Source organism: Bombyx mori, chromosome 17 (genome assembly GCF_030269925.1).
Source record: "Bombyx mori chromosome 17, ASM3026992v2".
NCBI lineage: Eukaryota > Metazoa > Arthropoda > Insecta > Lepidoptera > Bombycidae > Bombyx > Bombyx mori.
Window position 1 is genome coordinate 10,452,936 of NC_085123.1, and position 24,424 is coordinate 10,477,359.

At 38.0% G+C, this 24,424-nt stretch overlaps 1 protein-coding gene and 1 long non-coding RNA gene across 3 annotated transcripts in view; one reads left to right on the forward strand and one right to left on the reverse strand.

Annotated features, from left to right (window-relative positions):
- The window catches only part of Smurf2 (E3 ubiquitin-protein ligase SMURF2), a 34,695-nt gene that overhangs the window by 6,344 nt on the left and 3,927 nt on the right, over positions 1-24,424 (forward strand). The window contains exons 9-16 of one of the 2 annotated variants that reach the window (XM_012695737.4): positions 45-257; positions 624-863; positions 1,224-1,411; positions 2,226-2,381; positions 2,926-3,229; positions 3,792-10,787; positions 18,260-18,391; positions 22,433-22,619. In XM_012695737.4, the coding sequence (XP_012551191.1) occupies positions 45-257; positions 624-863; positions 1,224-1,411; positions 2,226-2,381; positions 2,926-3,229; positions 3,792-3,980 (1,290 nt within the window). In that variant the 3' untranslated portion in view covers positions 3,981-10,787; positions 18,260-18,391; positions 22,433-22,619. Of the gene's footprint in view, positions 1-44; positions 258-623; positions 864-1,223; positions 1,412-2,225; positions 2,382-2,925; positions 3,230-3,791; positions 10,788-18,259; positions 18,392-22,432; positions 22,620-24,424 lie in introns of those variants that run through there. The other variant, NM_001146252.1, reaches the window with a different exon arrangement.
- Positions 5,669-13,682, reverse strand: LOC134200460 (uncharacterized). The gene is made up of 2 exons (XR_009975401.1): positions 13,493-13,682; positions 5,669-13,413 (listed from the first exon to the last, which is right to left on the reverse strand). It is a non-coding gene; the product is annotated as an uncharacterized LOC134200460 (long non-coding RNA).

Genomic DNA, 24,424 nt, shown 5'->3' on the forward strand with positions numbered 1-24,424 from the left:
TGAACGGTGAGAACAAAGATTATAAAATTGAATTTATTTATTAGACGAACGAACCTGCTCCAACGAGTACTGCGTCTTCGGTGGCATCACCAGCGACGGTTTCGCTCTCGTCGTCCGCCACAGCCCCGGGCGCCGCGCCGGAGCCCCCGGACACTGACGCGCTACCTAAATACAAACGGGACCTTGCTGCTAAAGCGCGAGTACTGCGTGCTGAACTGCAAGCATTACAACCCCAGACTGGACATTGCAGAATAGAGGTAATCTCCGATCATCGCGGATTAATTTATAAAAAAAGAGCTCGTTAAATGATTCCACATTTTACTGGTGGTAGGACCTCTTGTTAGTCCGTGCGGGTAGGTACCACCACCCTATCTATTTCTGCCGTGAAGCAGTAATGCGTTTCGGTTTGAAGAGTAGGGCAGCCGTTGTAACTATACTTGAGACCTCAGAACTTATATCTCAAGGTGGGTGGCGCATTTACGTCGTAGATGTTTATGGGCTCCAGTAACCACTTAACACCAGGGGGGGCTGTGAGCTCGTACACCCATATAGGCATTAAAAAATAAAACATTTTTTTTGTAACTGTTGTTAATTATAGAAAAATAATTCAATCATTCACTCAGGTATCTCGAAACGAAATATTAGAAGAATCATATCGACTCGTAATGAAACTTAGAGGTAAAGAACTTCGAAAGCGGCTGCTGGTCAAGTTCCGTGGTGAAGAAGGACTCGACTACGGCGGGGTGGCAAGAGAGTGGCTTCATCTCTTGGGAAGAGAGCTGTTCAATCCTCATTATGGACTATTTCAATATGCAAATGCTGGTGAAGATAGATATGCACTACAAATCAATTCTGATTCAGGAGTGAGGAAATATTTATTTTTACTTTTTTTTTGATAGCCTTTATGCAGACAGTATTTCATTTACATATCTTAATTTTCTTTTTGTTAACAATTTTATTTTTATTCTTTATATATTAAAGTCTTAACTCTATCCTTAACTATTTAACATTGATAACCCTGTCTGTATGTCATTTATTGACAAAGGCCTCCTCCAACCTTTTCCATTCCTCTCTGTCTGGCAGTTCTTGTCCATAAATATTTATCGAATTCTGTGCAAAAACCAGTGCATGTATTTCTGTTTTTACTTACTAAAAGATAAATTTGCCTATATGAATCATCAATTAAAGGATGTACTGATTTAAATATGTATGTGTGTTTATAGGTAAATCCGGAACACTTATCGTACTTCCACTTTGCGGGCCGCATCCTGGGCGTGGCGTTGTTCCACGGACATCAATTAGACGCGGCCTTCACAGCTCCTTTCTACAAGCAACTCCTAGGGCGACCTATAACTCTGCGAGATATCAAAGATGTTGATCCTGAATTGCATCGATCGTTATCATGGATGCTGTTAGTATTTGTATTTGTTTATTGATTATAGTCATTATATTACAAAATTAAAGCAATCCATTGCAGTAGAAAAATACTTATTTGTCTTTTAGATATTTGCAATCCTTTTTTATTGTTGAGGAAAGGAGTTTAAGGTATTCGTAAATTGTTGCCAAGAGACGCTGGGAAACTCCTACTATTAAGAACAACGAGAGAAATGCGATATATAGGAGGATTGTGCAAAACCACGTGAACTGGCACAGTGTTTTCCCTTATTCCTATTGTAGTGGCAGATAGGAAATACATAGATGATGCAGAAATTTTCTCAAATATTATAATGCTGTGATGTTATGGTATTACATTATGTTTTTAACAGTAGAGCAGCTTAACTTATCTATATATTAATACGTGAAGCAAAAACTTTGTATCCCTTTTTACCAAAATTGCGCGGATGTAGGAGTATGAAATTTTCCACACTTATAGAGAGTATAGAGAACAAGTGCACAATGCTAATATTTTTTCTAAATAATGCAAAAAAGATACATTAAAACAATAAATAAAACATTACACACACTACCATGTATTTGACACACATACGCATGCATACTATTTATTTATTGTCAAACTTTTGTTCTTGACGTCTGTTGTCAAATTGAGAATAGATTAAATATTGTTTTTCTTTATTAATATTTTTCTACAGTGTAGTCTTGGGGTTGAAAATACAATCATAATAGTGTACAAACTTACAATTCCAATTAATTATAGTCGAATTTCGACTACTGTGGGACTAGTTATGTAGTTAATATTATACGATATGTCGTTTATCTTGTTACAGTGACAATAGTATTCAAGGCGTGATTGACACGACATTTTCTGTGGAATGTTCTTCGTTCGGCGCCGTCCGCAGCGTAGAGCTGCGCCCGGGCGGCGCCACCGAGCCCGTGACGGACGGGAACAAGCGCGAGTACGTGCGACTATACGTGGCGCACAGGTCTGTATATACGCCTGTTTAAACTTTATTGACTAAAGTTTTTTATTTATTTTTTATTGCTTAGATGAGTGGACGAGCTCACAGCCTACCAGGTGTTGAGTGGTTACCGGAGCTCATAGACATCTACAACGTAAATGCGCCACCCATCTTGAGATAATATAAGTTCTAAGGTCTCAAGTATAGTTACAACAGCTGCCCCCCTTCAAACCGAAACGCATTACTGCTTCACGGCCCAAATAGGCAGGGCGGTGGTACATACCCGCGTGGTCTCACAAGAGGTCCTACCACCACTAATAGTACAATGCATACAATCAAGTACCATAACCACAATGCAAAAGTATAAAAATAACAGTAGTCACTCTATAAAACTTGTGAAATGACACCAACCTACCTTCCAAAGTTCATTAAACATCACAAATCTAGTACCTACTAATATCCTCTGAGTAAAATAACTGTAACAAATTGAAGTTTTAGTGGTCACAGTGGTTTTATTTTTACCATTTGACCATGGAAGCTAAAGGTGCCCTAATTCACCGACGTGTAGGTTCACTCGAGGCGCCGAGCGGCAGTGGCTGGCGCTGCAGCGCGGGCTGGCGGACGTGGTGCCGCCGCAGCTGCTGCGGCCGCTGTCGGCGCGCGACCTGCAGCCGCTGCTGGCCGGCCGCGCCGACCTCGACCCCACCGACTGGCGCCGGCACACGCGCCTCAAGCACCTCGCGCCCGACTCCGCGCTCGCCCAGTGGTTCTGGGAGATCGTCGACGAATTCGACCAGGAGATGCGCGCTCGCCTCTTGCAGTTCGTCACCGGATCGCGACGAGTGCCCCTCGCCGGATTCAGGGCTCTACAGGTTAGCTAAACGTTTATTAGTGAGAAGACAAATATGCGACCTCGGCTACTATTAGGAACTGCTACGACCTCGTCTGTCAATATAACGCTGGTATCTTTACTCGATCTCGTATACTCCAACTTGGGTGTTCTCCTGTGTTATTCAAAAGCATATACGTTTGAAGAACGAAAAACAAAACCTAATTTTATTGAAGTGAAACTTCTTTAGAATCGTTGTGATTTTAAACTCGATGAAACGAAATGAAACGAAACGAAAAAATAAGTCCATAGAGACACACACAAAAGTATAGGATTCAGCCGGCGAGAGAATGAGATAGAACACATTATACGTGAAGTTAAAATATCAATTCACAGAGGGCGCTACCTCATAGTATAAAAGATGATTTACAATTATTTACTAATGACAAAATTTTACATATACTTAGACATTTAGGATAGTTATATTTTACTTCTACCACTTCTACCACGTGTGAATTGCACACATATTTTTTTTTTTCAACTAGACGACCAAATTTTAAAATAATCATAAAGTATTCAATTGTTGTGTTTGCATAATATGGCAGGGTTCAACTGGTGTGGCGGCTCCGCGACTGTTCACACTGCACCTGGTTGCGGACGCGACTCCGGATTCTCTGCCGAAAGCACACACGTGCTTCAACCGCCTCGACCTACCTCCCTATCCGACCAAGCAGAAACTGCACGACAAATTGAAGCAAGCTATTCTCGAGACCGCCGGATTCGCTGTCGAATGACCGACGAAAACGGGTAAATTTACCGGTTAAATTATTTGTACGCACAAAATTATTTGAGGACATAAGAGCGAAGGTGGCCTAAGTTGTTTTTTAATTAAAAAGTGTGCTCGAAACGGTATACCTTGTGTCATAATATCTTAAAATTAGCTAGAGTTAGGCAACATAAAGCAAGTAATACTAAAAATTGAAGAAGATAGGCCTTCCTTGAAATTGTAAACTACTGTGTATAACACATACCATATTATGTAATTACGTCACTAACTCTTGTGGCCTCATTTAATCAGTCATTACAAAATGGGATACTGTCGCAATTTATATATAGTATAGAAATTTAGTGTCTTTAAAGATTGGTACATATTTTAACTAAAATGGTACTTAGCTCGAAACAAACATTAGAGAGATCATTGCATTCCGCTATAACAAGTAATGTGTTCACGATAATTTGGGTTACATAAATTATTAAATAAAATAAAATTTTGTGAGCCTGCACAAATCTGTTCTGGGTCCAGGCCTCAGTGCTTATCTAAAAAAAACTGCACTCTAGAATATCATATAAAATGGCCATTACAGATGATCAAAATTTTTTGAACTTTGACCTTTTTTGATGAAGATTTCTAGGTAACGATAATTGAAACAAAAGGTACAGGAAATAAGTAAAATAAAATCTTCAAATAAAAGAAATAAATAATTTTACACGATCACAAGAGATGTTGTTAATAACGTCAGACAATAACTTCTAGCGTTTTAGCAGGATATTGCTTAGAAATATCTGGTTTATTTATAAATTAAATTATTATCATATTATTTTATATATGAAATTCGTTTCGTATAAAAAAATATTGGTTAAATTAATTATATGATCTATAAAATAAGAACAGTTTTAAAATGTTTGTCGACATCTCTATTAAGCTACTCCAGAGTCTTAAATTGCGAATGTCCATGACAATTTGACACGAGAACCATGTGATGTCTACCATCAAATGCACTAAAAAGCCGTAAGCCCTATAAAATATATCAAATTCGACAAGTTGGCTGTTCGTTATCGGTAGCTTTTCTAATCAAGACTGAGAATTTTGTGACAAAAGTGCATTGTTTATTATAACTTTGCAAATCAAGGCTTTGCAATTGAAATATTAACTTAAATTCCAGTAACATTATATAATCTGTTCAGTTTTCTGGTTCGTTGACTTATCTTTGGTGATGGTCACGACGGTATCACCTTAAAAAGAAACGTGTATTTGTTGTAAATTTCAAGATTGTTGATACTAATACCAAATAAAACGGACCTATAATTACAAAGATAAATGTCGCTTAAACCAAATAGCCTTTCACCCCTCTATATTTATTTAAAATAAAACATTGCTTAGATACATACAGGATAGTATTTTCGATATCATAATTCAAAAGTCAGTGACCTTAATCTAAATAAAATACTACTAAATGTTGCCATCCCGTATGAGTAGTTTACAAATAATAGTATATAAAATATAAAGTTCTTACTAAAATGGATATTTAATTTTTTTTGTAGAATGTAGGCCATGTTTTCCTTTAAGGCGATACCGTCATTCCCATTGTGTGTACTACACTTCCAATGAATTGTAATAATTTATGTTTTTAATAATCTTCCATAGAAAGAATAAATGGTCAAGTACACATTCATAAAAAATATATTAATGAGTAGATAGATAGATACACATATTTTCTTTTATTTCATTTTTTTTGATACAATTACAGAGTCTCTCAATATAGATAACTTTTATTGACAGTAACGAGCAAATGTACTACTCGTATATTTACAGCTAGTGCAATGCAAAAAAATAGTATAAAATTTAAGCATACAAAATGCACCTCTACTGACAAACAACAATCAATCTGAATCGGTCAGTGTTCAGGGTTCATCGAACTCATATTACGTTTTACAGCTAATAAATAATTCATCTATTAAATATTATTGGTCAAACGAAACAATGGAAAACTAATGTATACCTAGTTTAACTCGTGTCATTAAGGCCTAATTTAGTTCAACTATCTTTGGTTATTGGTTGTTTGATATGTAGTGTTATGTGTGTGTGTATATGTAAAAAAATCTTTTTTTTTTTTTTTTTAAAACTACGTATTTGTGTACAAAATATACCAATGTTACTGACATATGGAATAGGTAAGTTTATTAGTACAAAACGATATTATATAGGTATAAAACAAAATTTGTGAAACTTTTTTGTCTCAGCTAATGCTCAGTTTTGTGGTGCCTTATAAAAACACGGATATTGTATTGTTTCATTTGCATAGACAATATTGATATTATAAACAAAAATGTGTATTAAAAGCGTTCCCGAAAACGAAGAAATGTTTTAGCACTGGTGATTTCCAACACATTAAACCTGAAAAAGGTGGGTTACCTCAGTAATGCTTTTTGCGTTCGAGTATTGTCTAAGAAAATTTTAATGATTTTAGACTCCACTACGTCTGTTTACATAAATGTTAAATTTGGTATTATTATAATTATTCATTTTTATTGAAAATTATGTATATTTGTTTCAATGTAATCAAAACAAATTTTACAATCAAAAGATAAAGAATATCCCTCCGCCCGCCAAGCTTGCTTAGGTATTATTTGAAAGCAACCTTGCACGCAACGCAATACAATCCAAAAGCGACTATCTTGATGAATATAAAAGAGGCAACGTTTTCTAATACGATATGTCGATCAAAATATAATCTAATACGATTTAAGATTTCGAATACCAAATGTTTTCTAATACGACCTAACTGAAAAATAAACGTTTCCGGCTTTAGATTACTCGAACATAATGCCTAGTACTTCCATTGAGGTTCGAAATGAGTCTTCGGTAGGGCGCGGCTCAGACTTACCCCTAGCATTGATGGGTTCGTGCTGCCTTTTAGGGCAATAAAATTCATGTATTGTATCATATTAATATAATTCTCCGTTGGAGTAAGTGCTTGTGCACACCACGTTTTTTAAGCGCGCCGTCGACGCGCTTTTATCCTACAGAGCGGTTTGTTGTCGTCTGTATCGATACAAACGCGCGTCGACGGTGCGTTTTTATCCCACAGAATGATTTCTTGTCGTTTGTATCGATACAAACGTGATACAAACGCGCGTTAGCATGACGTCTGTATCGATTCAAACGCGTATTTGAATTTGTACAGGTGTGCAAAGGGTTACAGGCTGCGTCTGACTTGCGTGCGTATCGCGTCTGTATCGCTACGAACGCGCGTCGACGGCGCGTTTAAAAAACGCGGTGTGCACAGGCCCTAAGAGTAGTGATTTATTCCCAACTCGACATCGGGAATGGTTTACTTACACACAGTTAATTCACTTTAAACGACTGACGGTTGTACTATATTATTCGTATTAATTTTAAGAATTCTTCCATTTACTGTTTATATTATGTTAAGATTGTATTTTTATAATTTAATGTAACCGTTTTTATTCTGTAAATTTATACTTTTGTGAATTTTAACTTTTCTATGATTTATAAACTACACTGATCATACCACAAAACAAACTAATCAAATAAAATCGGAACTAGACTTTGTAAGGAAGATACTTGTAAATCAAAACATACAAAAGTACACTAAAAATAAATTTAATTTCTCAAACAAAACTATTATGATAGATAATGTTCAAAAACAAACTACATATTAATAATTGTATTGTATTTTTTTTAATGAATTGTCTAATAAATAATGCGCAACATAAAAGCAGTAGACATAATGATTTTAAATCTATTCTTTTTAGTTTTTTATCCGTTTCTTTATTGTTCAGACTTTTGTATATTTTGCCTAATTTAATAATATTTGTCTTAAGTCTGTAAGTACTCTGAGAACAACAGTACGTGTTCAGGTGTACATTACAAATCATTAATAACAATTTATACAAAATGAATTTCATTTAAAAATTGTAAAACTCAATACTATGAATTAGTTAAAACAAGTGCCTTTTACCTGTTGCAGGGCTGTTAGTTGTAATTTAAAGTAACAAGGACTATCGCTTAACCGAGAAGTTCACTGAGGTACTGGCATGGTGCAGGAGCGACAGAGCTATTCTAAAATGATTTTTATTTTGAATAATACAAAGTTCATAGTTGGAAAACTTAGTTGAATCTATTTTGGTTGTGTTATTACCAATAAAAGTAACCCAGGTGGCAACTTCTCAACTTGAAATTCAACACTCTCCCCTTTTTCCCCCCTACCTATTCGCTTTAGCCTAAGGGGCTATTCCAGTTACGCGCGGACGGGTAGGTGAGCTCACGGGCTCAATTTGAGAGAATTTGCTAACACTAGCCATAGTAAGAGCAGTGCTTCGCAGATTCTCCGGCCGGATCCTAATCGCGATCCATCTATTCACTTTAACTACATTTGTATGGCTCTTGTACTTCAATAATATGCGCTTTGTGACTCCTCACGCCATCAGGACCTCGCATAAAACTGACAGCACTCTGCAAGATTAGCGATAGGCCTATAGTGATGTTATCGTACTCGCTGTCGTAGAGTATAGTAACAACTAAATCTGTGGGTACTGAAATGTAAAAATGTCGGACCGCGCAGATGTAGATACTATGTTATTGGATATTTTCGTTGATTAGTAAAGATAATTGTCTATTTACTATTGTTCTGTTCCGACAGAGGCGAGCCTTAGAGATATAAAATATTTATTAGCCATAGACAACTTATATTTAAATCATATTAAATATTTTTGCACTATAAGACTGTTTTTATTCAATATTTATTATAACTACAAATAACATTTCACTGCGTTCATCCACAGTAGTTTCCAGAGATCATTTTTGCACCATCCGGCTTTGGAATGAACTCTCCCCTCTACAGTGTTTCCCAGGCACTATGATATGTCCTTCTACAGATGAGACTTCCGGAGAGCAGCGGTAGGCAGCGGCTTGGCTATTCGCCTGCTATTGCTGGCGTGCATGAGCGACGGTAACTACTCACCATCAGGTGGGCTGTATGTTCGTCTGCCTACAAGAGCAAAAAAAAACCTTACTATGCGCGGTATGATGTGCGATATAGCGTCCAACAGTTTCTGGCATCGTTGTGTGAAGGTTAGGCGATCGAAACTTGTGTCTGAAGTGGGGAACTCTGGAACATGTCTCGGAACATGGTGAATTGAAATCAGTTCAATTCAACCTATTGAAGATACGGGTTTTTTTTTCGGCCTGCTGCCGGATTGGAACGCGATACACTGCCCGCCGGGTTGTTCTTTCACAGTGTGTTCGGGGACGACAGCGACAACGGCAATTCGGACCGCAGCCGACAACGCGCCGTCCCATCCTCCTAGTGCCAACACGCTAAAATGACGGTAGCGTGCAGCGCAGCCTCGATCCCCTCAGGTCGCCCTGTGACTATCACCGGGAGGAGATTGCCTTGTCACAGAGGTCGGAGCTGGACGAACATCCTCCTCCGACCCCAAGCTCGAGAGCAGCGCCACGGCGCCGAGGGGGAAGAAGAGCTCTCCCTCTCCCGTTCCGTCGCCTCCTTCTGCGAGATAGTGGACTCGCAGCATTCGAGCATCACCTGCCAGGACTCCTCGCTGTCGAGCATCGTAGCCACGACGGTCGGAAGCGACAAATCTGGTCCTAATTTTGCAATAAGGACGCGGCGCTGCTCCGAAAAGGCGGGGCAGTATATACGCAACCGTGTGCTCCGCCGTGTCCTCGTTACATCCACTACAGTGGTGGCACTTCGGCGTCGGCTTCCTTCGGGCGGCGAGGTGCAGGTAACGGCCGAAATAGACGTATCCCGTAAGCACCTGCGTCGTTGAGACGTCCTTGGTCGCGATTCAATCAATCCGAGAGGACCGGGCGGATCGCCTTCACCACGCATCGAGCACGGCACGCCGAAATTGAAGCTTCCGCACTCGAATTTCTGCCGTGCCAGGACGCGGTTCGCCCTTGAAGCGGAGATCGCATCGCCACGCGTAATCCGCAGCGAGCGCCTCCGATTCCAGGTCCCAGAGAGGCGTCCCGGCAAGCACGCACGCCGCCTCGACCGAAACGGTGCGGTACCCGCGAACCGCCTTGATTGCAATTGCGGGCTGCGGACGTCGCGGGACCTTTGAGGTGAAGCTCTCCGGGCTCCGTAAAACAACAGGGCCTAGGATTTCTCGAGTACCGCCTCCAGACCCAGCCTTCGGATCCTGCCGACGGCGAAGGCATTGAAGATACGGGCTTACGTTCACTGAGAAGGAGCCTTTTATTTTAGTGCTGTACACAATACATTTCCAGCATTATTTTTTGCTACGTACCATCATTCATCATTTTTTTTAATTAAGTTCCCTCCACGGTGTTTGTTAGCGCTATGATATGTGTTTCTTCAAACGAGGTTTGAAGTTTGTTAAATTTTGGCACTGTATAAACAATGTTCCCTTTGCTTGTTCAATTGAGTCACTTAAAAAAAAAACTAAAAGTTGATCTTGAGTTTTGTATTCTTCGACTGCTTGACGTGATTTTGGTTTTTAAATAGTGCACTCTACACACGCTTTTCTTTTCTTGTAGTAGTAATTCACGTAGTTCTTGTGAAAGTGAAGTTGTTGTTAAAAAGGCAAGTGCAAAATTGTTTTTTTCCAAAAGCAAATTCAATTAAAATCAGTGACAATGCCAACGAGTGCCGTGTATCAACCTACGACGGTAACGTACGAGCAGCAGCCTAATGATCAACGGTGGAATTGTCCCATCAGCTACTTTTCACGACGTGTGACAAGTAGTCTGAACCGGGCCGTTTGTTTGCGCATAGGATTGTGTTTATTGGGCAGCACTTTTTGCGTTATTGGTAAGTTTACACGCTGTTAGCTTACTGTCTATATTATGCTGAATCGGGATGATGCATTGGTACTTTAATTTTTATAAATTATTTTTAAATAATGGTGATGCTTAACACAGCTATCTAGCTACTCGATATTTTATTTTTGTCAATTATTGTTATCTTTCATGATACTGTGAAGATAATTAAAAAAAAAAATAATTAGGAAAGGCACAAAATAAAGTTTAACAAATTCCCTATGCACCTAGGAATTACACATTAAACAAACTCATTTTTGTAGATTTCAAGAAACTAACACCAAACAATACAAAAATCTGTTTAAGACATTAAACTGATTTCTAGAATATTTATTTTAATACTAAGTAAAACGTGCTAAACACAAAAAGCATGGTTCTGCAAAAAAGGCAATCAATTGGTTGAATGCATTACTTAATCATTGATTCATAAAATAAAAACAAAATAATCAGTATACCTGATTTTGATGATTGATTTGTATATGTGTACTAAATTAAAGGACTCTTAATGGATCAGTGACATGTAATAAAATTTACTATATGAGAATGTTTGTCCAATTTTCAATTTCACCACACAACACTTATATTATACACACACTATACATGCTTATAAATATAATTATAAAAGAAGAAATGGCTTACTTAGCAATAAAAATTATGTGTAAGTAAAATATAGCTTTATCAAAGTGCATAATGGATAAAGCTACATTTTTTTGTTAATAAGTAATTTGTATTTGTGATGCCAACTATATTATGTCTATGGTATATATGTGGTGTCTGGAAGTAGTCATGGTTGATCATGATATTAAAAAAGTGTAGTTAAATATTTTTTTTAAAACGCTTTTAGTAGCTTCAGACGTATGTTTGTAACGGAATCTTTGAACATGATTTTGACCGACATGGACCGATGACAATTCAATATTAAAAAAAATATTGAAAAAATTGAAATTCAACTAAAAAATGAAAAACTAATAATAGTTTAAAAAACTAACAAAATACGCTTTCATATAAAATCCATAGTAAAATCCAAATGCATAATATCAGTAGTTATAAATATGTTATGAACAGATATGACTAGAAGGTCTATTTTGATAATATCCTGAAAAGCACCCCACACTTTTTTTACTATAAAATAATTTTTTCTTACACTATTTTTAAATCAAATTTATTAAAATATATTTTCTATTTTTTAGTTGGATTTTATATAAAAGCGTATTTTGTTATTTTTTTTAAACTATTATTTATTTTATTACTTAGATGGTTGGACGAACTCACAGCCCACCTGGTGTTAAGTGGTTACTAGAGCCCATAGACATCTACAACGTAAATGCGCCACCCACCTTAAGATATAAGTTCTAAGATCTCAGTATAGTTACAGCGGCTGTCTTACCCTTCAAACCGAAACGCATTACTGCTTCACGGCTGAAATAGGCAGGGCGGTGGTACCTACCCGCGCGGTCTCACAACAGGTCCTACCACCAGTAATTACGCAAATTATAATTTTGCGTTTTTCATTTTTGTTAGACAATGTTATTTCTGCGCCATGTAAGTCAATCGTGAACATTTGTTGAGTACGTATTTCATTAGAAAAATTGGTACCCGCCTGGGATTCGAACATCGGTGCATCACTCAACATGAATGCACCGGACGTCTTATCCTTTAGGCCACAACGACTTTCATCCATGGTCCAATCAATGAGACTTGTTGAGACCCCTTTCTAAATGGCCCATGTTTTTTGATAGAATTCCATTACAAGGTAGATGACAGGATTCACGCTGTTGGTGCTATGAGCTGCGGCAGCGATTCACAACCAGTGGTGTGGGTACTCCTGGGGTATTTTAGTGTCCCATTGGGGGTATGTGAAAATTATATTGGTAATGACGAAAATATTGAGAAGTTATCAGAGTTATATAAGCATTACACACATTCATATTTACATTATAGAACATCATGTTTACAATATTTAATTTAAAATGAACTTTATGACTAATTACTTATAATGATCAGCTAACCTGTGAATGTTGGACTGGTAAAATACAGTACATTCACCAGTATACTGTCCTCTCTGAGAGGAAATTAATATAAATAGCCTGTTTTTTAATGTATCAAATAATAAATGGAATTCACTGTTGAAATTAAATCCGAATCCTTTCGACTCAAAACCACCTACTCTTATAATAATATTGACAACAATAAGTAAATAATAATAAATAATAAAAATAAATAAAATGATATAAAAATATAAATTTTCGTTAATATACATATATAGAGACTTATTGTTTCGCTTGGCTTTTTCGTTTCCATAATACCTATGAGCCTAATGGCTCCGAAATTCTATATAATTTTTTTGAAATGTCAATAAATAGCATGAGATATAAAAAGCTTCGATTTCAATAAATCTCTTGGGTGAGTGTGTGATCAAAATCAAAAGTAGCATACGGTAGTAGTAAAGATAAACGCGTTTCAATTACGCTTACGGTCATACAATGAACGGTGGTCGTGCGTAAATGGTATCGGCCTGTATTGAGCGTCCGGTGCAACCAGGCGGTAGGCAGGACGATTGTGGTCGGTGACTCACGCTGTGGCTGTGAATAGCCTTGTGCGGCCGCGTGATGAAATCACTACAACGTATTATATGTACGAAACTTACATAAATTAGCATAAGTGAATATGAATATTATTCAAGACTAATATACTTACAACCGGTAGTTAGTATTCTTTGACGTGCTTCGAATTTACCTACTAATATTTTCAATTTTCATTTAAAATTTATTATAGGCCCCAAATTTATGTTAATTTATTTATACATATATAATGGTTGGTAATCATTCAACATTAGAATCAAAATGAAGTCACTTCTTGATTTCACCAAATGAATTAAGTATTTGACAATATTAACCATGATAATATAAATAGGCAAAGATAAAGTAGTTGAGAGTGACAACTAACATATCACTGTTTGTCAACCGGTTTTTTTTTTATTTGCCGCCTCGCTATTGACAGTTTGAATTTACTAACTTAATGAGATATTAAAAGAAAAAAACGATCATTGAGCGAACACTAGTACCTACTTCTACTTATACATGGTGAATGAAACAGGCTGACCGAACGAAGGTCGACAAACTCTAATAAGCCTTGCTCCGGCGTCTGCCGTCTCGTTTCCTTAATTATAAACTATTCGATTATAATCCTTGGCCATACCTAGCTATCTCCGTAAGAGAACAAAAAGTGAGATTTGAATAATTATTTCGTTATTTTAGTAATACGTACGTACTCAACAAACGTTCACGATTGACTTCCACGGCAAAGGAATAACATCGTGTAATAAAAATCAAACCCGCAAAATTATAATTTGCGTAATTACTGGTAGTAGGACCACTTGTGAGTCCGCACGGGTTGGTCCACCACCACGCCTATTTCTGCCGTGAAGCAGTAATGCGTTTCGGTTTGAAGGGTGGGGCAGCCGTTGTGACTATACTGAGACATTAGAACTTATATCTCAAGTTAAGTGGCGCATTTACGTTGTAGATGTCTATGGGCTCCAGTAACCACTTAATACCAGGTGGGCTGTGAGCTTGTCCACCTATCTAAGCAATAAAAAAAATTAGGTATACATACTTATATCGTTACACCAAAAGAAAAAAAAACCAATATCACGATTTTGTTACTGACCACCAATAATAGTGAAGATAAGGAAAGTAAGTTCTGCTCTGCAGATATCGGAAGTGAATGCTTGGCACTTTTCAATGATTCAGGGACATTTAAGCAGAACAATCATCCATCTTAATGTAAAAAAACGTCAGATTACCGGTCTTTCAATGCTTTTGATGCGTGACAGAATAATCTTTTTTTAACGCTGACTGTTTATCAACACTATGGATTCCAAAGCCATTCCAAATCCATTCCATTGTATTATTATTATTTTATGGATTTTTTCTGAAATGTTTTAAAAAAAAAAAAAGCGGGCCCAGATGACGTTGTTCAATAAAAAAAAATGCCCAGATTATAATGACGGCGTCACCTATCGGTTACAATTGTAAATCTAAACCATCCAAGCACCCCTTCAAAGACACACAAAAAACGTTCCAAAACCGCGTCGTCCGGAACAGTACTATCCTAGATAAAGTTCCACATGGCACTCGTAAAAGTATATCATAAACTAATTTTAGTAACTCGTTTATGTATTTCCGTGTGCTCCGTGTGCTTATTGTTCCATTTCCATTACGGGTGAAAGTGGGGCCTAATGAATTGTTAATTCGTTTAGCTGCCCACTGCCTTAACCCACTGTTTCCGCTGCAGTGTCCCATTTACGCAACAACTCGTCATAATTATTCATACTAGTATGGTACAGAGAGTAATAATAGCATGAAATTTAAAATTATAAACTACCCTATTGTTTTTATTTTTAAAACATCAGACATCTTGCGCACTCGTATGGAAAGATGCAATAATGTCGTTGTTCAAATCCTGTATGCAAGTACCATATTTTCTAAGGAAATACATTTTTTTTTTTATTGCCCTTGTAGGCAGACGAGCATACGGCCCACCTGATGGTGAGTGGTTACCGTCGCCCATGGACTTCAACAATGCCAGGGGCAGATCCAAGCCGCTGCCTACCGCTTAATACTCTCCACAAGTCTCGTTTGAAGAAGGACATGTCATAGCGCTCGGGAAACACCGTGGAGGGGAGCTCATTCCATAGCCGGATGGTACGTGGCAAAAAAGACCTCTGGAAACACACTGTCGATGAAAGCAGCGGTTCCAGATAATATGGATGAACTCTGCTCCGGAAATTAATACGTAATTAATACGAGTTTACGAATCCTTTCGCCTTGAAGGAATAATATATTGATACCAAAATAAAAACCCGGAAAATTAAGGGTAATTACTGGTGACAACAGTGAGGGTAGGTAGGTAGGCACCAGTATATTATTATGTGTCTCAATGTCAATGGTCGCATTCGCGCACATCTCTACGTGTTCCATAATCATTTAACACGCGGTAGGCCGTGAGCTCCAGCTATGCAACAATTTCAAAACTCTCTATAAAAGATTTTAAAACAACTGACAATCAAAAAGACTAGAGATCGTTTCCATTCTGTTATTTAAGTACAATAACAATGCGTAGGATGTCCGCCTACAACCATATAAATAATTGTGTAATTGCTATTCCATATTGTCTATCTAATAAATAAAAAACGAATAAAACATTTGATCGCTTTGGTTGAAAATAAACCACGAATGACACATTCTCCATTCAACTGTTTCAATACGTAACTTTCATACTTGCTTTAAGTGTATATAAAGCGAGTATTTTTGGTTTTACAATAATTCCAAGATTAATGACCATTCGCGTTTATGTATGACCGTCTTGACGTCTTAAAGGAACGAAATTTTCCATAAAATTCATTTTTTGAAATCCTTCATTTATTCTCAAATATCGAAAATTTATATTCTAAAAATTTTTATCATACATCAGCTCAAATTTATAGTGTTTTTTTTTTGTATTATGCGTGAAGGCTAGTCGAAGCTTACGGCCCACCGGATGGTACGCGATCACCGTCTTCAACGACATCCGTAATGGGTTTCCAATCCGTATGGGTTTCATTTTATCAAGAATATTAGAGATGCACTTTTGAGCTTCTGAATAATGTTGAAAATATTTTTGACATTAACTGCTTTGATTGCATTGCATTGCATTGCATTATTAAAATATACGGTGTTAACCATATTTTCGGATAAGTCAAAAGATTGTAATATAATAGGCATTTTTTCAACTGTACTAATAATAATCGAGCTCGTTGGCACAGATTCCGTTTTTATAAAATATTTGTAAATGTTAATTCTTATACACGTTTTTTTGAATGCAATTAATCATTGCATTACTTTTGTTTTCAAATCATTTTATGAAAAATACGATTTTTTTAACTACTAAAAGCTATCGATTCATATCAATGGGCCATGCGGAAGCGAGGGTCACTTCGTGTGCCCTTAACTATAGTGAAACACGCACCTATGAATTTACTGGAATGGAGGGTGTTGGAACCTTCCTATGACATGGAGCTTAGAATATATTTCGTGCGCGGGAGCACTATGAATTAATTAAAATAATATGAAGTGGTTTCCTCTAGTTTAGAGCCAGGATCGGTCCGCCCTCTAAGGTGGGCCTAGAATTTACGAGTGGCCTAAGATGTGTATCGGTTTTGTTTGAAACTCCGCTTCCGTTACAGTCCCTAAGTCCAACTCCAAAGACCCAACGACTGGTGCAGGCAATGGGCATTTCGAGGTTAAGGGTTGTGTTCTTGAAAGAAAAGAGTGCGATATCTCTCTCTCTTTGGCCTAAAACCTACAACCATGTACTGGCATATACATTAATGTATTAAAACCGATTGAAACACCTAAATGTTGGCGTTCTATCCGTTCTCTGTTCCATTTTCCGTTTATATTAAAATAAAACTCTATACACATACATATACGAGAATATGCAAACAAACAAGGTATTCATTCATATCTTAGTAGAATGACCGATGATAATGTGTGAAGGTTGAGCCAAGGCCCTGCTTTGTAAGATATTTTATATAAGAATCATGCATGGTTTAATGGTTAAAACGCTTGGTATAAGTTGTGCTCTTATAAATAGTAATACTTCTAAAATGAGCTCAAAAAATGTGTTTAGGATGAATGAACAAAGTTGTGTTATAAAATCAAACTCAATATACACAAATTTTGGTAATACCCTTTAGCGATGCTTTCTTTGTTCTGTACGTTGTAAGCTCGCACAGGTCAACAGGTGGGCTGTAAGCTGATCTGTCCATTAACGCTAGTAGAAAAACGTTCACGTTAAACCTCTCCAAATAAAACATGATTGATTGAGTGTGCTTTACTATATACACCGATGAAAAAAGACGAAATAAATGCAGTCTTAGGAACTAAGAAACAAACAAATATAAAATAATTCTACACGTTACCGGTTTACGTTTGAGTGTTTTTATTACTTTTATTATTAAATGTACTTAACTATTTTGTATGCGTTGTGCTCGAAAAGTTTCTAGACTCGATAAAATAATTGGTGCAAATGTTCTAACTACATTCCCGACCCAGACGTCGGAAAATACAGCTGCCGTCGCTGTCTCTATGCCTCTTGTCAGATTCTCCCCATCCACTCTCTGTGATTTTAGGTATTTCAAGCACCGCTCACCGTTTTCGTCGAGTGCGACGAAGAGTTTGATATGCATCTTAATTCACAGACCCAACGCACTGAGTTTCTCGCCGAATCTTCTCAGATTCCGAAGCGGTGGTAGATTCAGCGAAGCACTGTTGTTGCTAGGGCTAATGTTGGAAAAAACTCGTAGACTGAGCCTCTTTAGTTCGCCTATCAGTCCGTTGTATCCGCAATAGCCCCCAGAGCGATTAGACATGGTCAGTGTTGAAAAATGTTACTCGTTTAATTATCAATATCTCTGTCCAGGTTTGGCACTGCTCATAGCTGGCATCGTACAGTATTCGAACACACCAGACACAACGCCAACAGGATCAGACAATGGGCTGGGAACGCTGATTGCGGGTGGTGTTATATTGCTTCTTGGATTAATATTTGCCGGTAAGTGACTAATTTTTATAGTGTAGGTTAACAAAGTTTTTTATGCTGACATTTTGATTATGCAGTTTATTCTGAGAATGCCTTATTGTAGGATTAACGAATAAGTTTCAACTACTGATCCCAGCAACTTCTTCGGTGACGCTCACAACTAAATTTTCCAATACACTAGTTGTGCTTGAGCCTTTGAGTTCACTACGGAAACTGTTTATCATGAGGTGGGCTGTGAGCTAGTCCGCCCATCTTAGTACAAAAATTCACAAAAACTAATACTAATGATAGAATTTTTTGTTTTATGACAGGATTACATAAAAAAATGCGTTCGAAATTAGTTTTTTGCACTGCATACAAAACATGATTCGACTTTAAGATCAGACGAGGAACCACACGGGGTCATCGTTCTCGTGTTTGCCATCTGCTTTCGCTTTAGATTTCGGGTTACGTTTCAGGTTTAGTACTTTGTTTCATTTTCGACGTCGGCAACTTTAAACTTATACAGCCTACATAATTTTACATGTCGATATTAGTATTCTAATATAAGTTGTTATTTTTTTAGTTTTGAGCGAATAAGACATATAAATTTGTAGTTATTAAATACAGATTTACAATACAAACCAACGTTTCACCCGTTTCCAACACTGCAAAATCAGAATGTTTCTTATCTACTCACGTCATATCGCAGCAATAACGATTTCAGTTGTATTTGATGTACATTGATGATATCATCAATTAGTTGGTCAATAAAAATCAATTATTGACAACTAATTTTATAGGTACATTTCCATAGCATTCATTAAAAATAAAAAAATATCGTTAAGAATCATACTGCATTTACCTGTATGGTGAAATGACAATGGAAAAAGACGATATAATGTTGAAATATATGTGTTTTTTACATTGTAGTTCAATGAGTAGATTTATGTATAAAACTAGCGAGCCGCCCTCACTTGGCTTCGGGAACTGTAATTTATTGTTGATCTTAGTAAATATTGTTTTATGCAAATCTGGTGGTACAGCCCAAAAAATAAGTTTCAAGCCTTTAGCGCTACAAATGACGGTACTTCCATACAACTTTTCATCCCCTCAATTCAACCCTTTAAAACACTTTTTTCGCATTAAACATGCCTATGTTGTAACACAAGTTCTTTACGAACTTAGCACGGGACCAGTTAACGTGGTGTGATTGTTAGTAAATATTTATTTATTTATTTATTTTATGTCCTTTCTCTAGACTATCTATGTACCAAATTTCATTTAAATCGGTTCAGTTGTTTTGGCATAAAAGCGCGACAAACAGACAGAGTTACGTTCACATTTATAATATTATATTACACACTTAAAGTATGGATAAAGTTCTAAACAGTCTAAAAATCATGATAAATCCCTTAATTAACTTAAAGATAAAGTTAACTTAAAAGCACTGAGGGTGTATTTTATTGTATTCTTTGTGAATTCACAAATCAATAGCTTTGCCATTTACTTGGGGTCAGCCACACCAGTGTGTCTGACGTAAGCTCGACTTCCGGCGACCTCGAGATAAACTCATACAGTTTTATTGGAAAATTAAACCATGACCTTTAGATTTTCAAATTCAAAACTGGTCGACATAACAATTCGTTTTCATCACAAATGTCTTACGTCATAAAATATATTATCCGTAACAGTGGTGGTAGTTCTGTATATTGAAGATATAGATATAAATAGATATAATAATATATTATCTTCACTACATAGTATAAAACAAAGTCGCTTTGTCTGTCCCTATATCTGTCTGTCCCTATGTATGCTTAAATCTTTAAAACTACGCAACGGATTTTGATGCGGTTTTTTGTAATAGATAGAGTGATTGAAGAGGAAAGTTTATATGTATAATAACATCGATTAAATAGTGGAGAAATCAATAATAAATTACAGTTTCCGAAGCGAAGCGAGGGCGGTAGGTAGTATAGAATAATCTTTAAATGTACCCGACCTCATGCCACACTAGTATTTTTAGGGGCAACGGTAATGGGAAAAGATGTTCCACCAAGCAGATGAAATTGCTCTGTACAACGACGGTCCGAATATTTTTGTTCGGGACTTGTATAGATACCAACCTATTTTAAAAATATTGTTAACATCATACAGACATTTTAGATAACACCTTTACACATCTAAAAGCTTATGATTATGTATTTTACCAGCAAACAAAGAATAAACTTGAAAATATTTGATTCCTACACAAGAACTACGAAATACGTACATGAATCCATAAAACCACAATCTCACAATCAAGTGTAATGAGATGAGATCCCAGTACATTCTGATTATTTATTGTGACGCTGCGCTATCTATTGCTAATCGTACATTGATGGTAATGTGCCAGAAACCTTTTTAACACGCTTTTATTAGCTTGGTATGTATGAACGTGTATATATAATATATTTGTTTTGAATCTAATTGAATCTTTGATCGTAATTTTCTCCGACTTCAAGACCTCCTGATTAACCTGAAAATTTGCACGCACATCAAGGACCGATGACAAAACAATAATTTTATAAGCTGTAATTTCCTTACCACTATCAGTATAAAAGAATATACAATTAATTGTTCATTCGATTTGATATATTGTTTAGTTTAAAAACTAGGTAATATAATATTTCAAGTGGGTAACAACCCCACAAAGTTTCTATTTAATAAATATTTATTTATATCTAATGTTATGCATAGAAATATTTAGTATTATGTTAAATTAGTTGCGAGAAAAGCCGTAGGAGAAACCTAATGTTATCTTATATCGGTCGACGTACTCAGGCCTCATGCGGTAGTGACCGGTTGCCGTCGCATGAGCTTATAACACATGTGGTCGAAGTCTAAATCCTATTCTGGTCACTGTTTAAAAATAAAATACACGATTGCAACGTGTCAGATATATTTTTAGTGGTGGTAACAGACAGCGAACTTGCAATACGGCCTATCTAAATAATAGTAAAACATTTCTAATAACAATTATTGCGACCAGTTTAAAACCACAATTTCTGTCCGAACATAATATTCGTTATCGCGTCTTAAACCTCTGTGTATCGTTCACGAGTAATACGAGCAATGGATTTTCACTTTAAATGATTAAATTATTTTTTATAGCTTAGATGGGTGGACGAGCTCACAGCCCACCTGTGTTAAGTGATTACTGGAGCCCGTAGACATCTACAACGAAAACGCGCCACCCACCTTGAGATATAAGTTCTAAGGTCGCAGTATAATTACAACGGCTGCCCTACCCTTCAAACCGAAACGCATTACTGCTTCATGGCAGAAATAGATAGGGCGGTGGTACCTACTCGCGCAGACTCACAAGAAGTCCTATCATTAAGTGATCTATAATTTAGGTTAAGTGAACTATAAAGAAGCTAAGAACAAAAAGCAACCATTTCCTCGTCTTTTTGTTTATCGTTATTTTTTGTTAGCAATAGTGTTGAAAATTTGTGTTGTTTAGTCGATAAAATAATTTTTTTTTTTTTTTCTGAATATAAACAACAAAACACATATGTAATACAGAAAACGAATATAATTCTTAAGATGTCAGTTGATTATGGTCGTATTTCGATCATTTGGGCCAGCACTAGTGAATGATTATTCGTTACTACGCAAAGTTTTGCGTATAAGCTGTTTGAGCTAATTAACACATTGTCGATACTCGAATTTGTCAACGGCGACAAACCAACCTACGATTCTCCTAATAGAATTCTGAGTTACTAGTTGACATGGTTGATGCTAATTTACTTTTGACACACTCAATTAACCGAATAATTTAAAACTTATATTAATACTTTAAAATTTTATACACCAATAATCCACCACCACCACCACCAATAAAACCATATCCAATAAATTAAAATTTTAATAATGTCCTATGAAAGAATAAAATTTTGTGTATCATAAATATTTTCAGCTAATCCTAAACTTATCGTGTCGTACATACTAAATAGCAGTTTACCCTCCAACACAACACTCGTATTATCTAAGTGATTTTCGGAAACGGTAAATATAGGAATGTTCTTGCAGCTTTCGGTGCTTGGATATGGTCGTCGCGGCTGACAGGCGGCAAGGAGGCGCCCAGCAGTGGTGCGGCTGGGCTGACTGCCCTAAACCCGTCCACGGACCCCCTGGTGGCGGCTCAGTATGCGCCCGTCCGAGACGCCCCGCCCGCTCCTGACGATGAGATGCGCAACCTCATGGACAATAAAGAATGGTAATCTTTTTTATTTATTTATTTACACACCAACAGCAATACACACAAAACATTCAAGCTTAAAATTAACATATATAAAATTAAGTACTGATATGTAAGCCAGTTACAGGCATGTACAGCAATCTCTTATAACACACTATGACATGTTACAGCAATTTTACAAACAGCGGAAAAATAGGCTAAATTTAAATGTTAACAGTACGACAAAAAAATAATTTGAACATAACATGAAAACAAGAGTTAACCACTTAACATTCTCTCGTCAATTATAAACAAAGGAACTTGGATACTACTTAGATAATTAATTTCTATTAATTTATTTGTGGACCTGCAATAAAATGTTATTCTATTCTAAGGTCGAACATTATCCAATGGCGGCGTGTTGATGTTAGATTTAAAACGTAATACAACCGACTTTTGTGTTCGGATCCAGGTGTTACAACACTATTACGCCATGAACTTAGTCATGTCATTAGATAGAACAATGCTGTTTATACAACTTTGTGATGATATGTACAAGCGCACGACGGTACTTGTTTTCAGGGTATTCGACAAAATTGTACGTTAACTGATATGTTTAGATCGGTCACGTGTACCGGACACGGTGGGGTCGTGCATCGGTTCCCGGTCGTGCGCGGTGTTCCACAGGGGTCGGTACTCGGCCCTCTTTTGTGGAATATCGGGTATGACTGGGTGCTGAGGGGTGCCCTCCTCCCGGGCCTAAGCGTAATCTGTTACGCAGACGACACGCTGGTCGTGGCCCGGGGAGGGAGCTTTGCTGAGTCTGCTCGTCTTGCCACCGCTGGGGTAGCGCATGTCGTCGGCAAAATCAGGAGATTGGGCCTCGACGTGGCGCTCAGTAAATCCGAGGCCATGTGGTTCCACAGGCCCCGGACAGTGCCACCTGTCGATGCCCATATCGTGGTTAGAGGCGTCCGGATCGGGGTCGGGGTGCAGTTAAAGTACCTCGGCCTCATTCTGGACAGTCGTTGGACCTTCCGTGCTCATTTTCAGCACCTGGTCCCTCGTTTGTTGGGGGTGGCCGGCGCGTTAAGCCGGCTTCTTCCCAACATCGGGGGGCCTGACCAGGTGACGCGCCGTCTCTATACGGGGGTGGTGCGGTCAATGGCCTTATACGGGGCACCCCTGTGGGGCCAGTCCCTGGCCGTGGGGGTAGCGAAGTTGCTGCAACGGCCGCAACGCACCATCGCGGTCAGGGTCATCCGTGGTTATCGCACCATCTCTTTTGAGGCGGCGTGTGTATTGGCTGGGACGCCGCCTTGGGTCCTGGAGGCGGAGGCGCTCGCTGCTGACTATCAGTGGCGGGCTAACCTTCGTGCCCGGGGCGTGGCGCGTCCCAGCCCCAGTGTGGTCAGGGCGCGGAGGGCCCAATCTCGGCGGTCCGTGCTGGAGTCATGGTCCAGGCGGCTGGCCGATCCTTCAGCTGGCCGTAGGACCGTCGAGGCGATTCGCCCGATTCTTGTGGATTGGGTGAATCGTGACAGAGGACGCCTCACTTTCCGGCTCACGCAGGTGCTCACTGGGCATGGTTGCTTCGGTGAGTTCCTGCACCGGATCGGAGCCGAGCCGACGGCAGGGTGTTACCATTGTGGTTGCGACTTGGACACGGCGGAGCACACGCTCGTTGCCTGCCCCGCATGGGAGGGGTGGCGCCGTGTCCTCGTCGCAAAAATAGGAAACGACTTGTCGTTGCCGAGTGTTGTGGCATCGATGCTCGGCGACGACGAGTCGTGGAAGGCGATGCTCGACTTCTGCGAGTGCACCATCTCGCAGAAGGAGGCGGC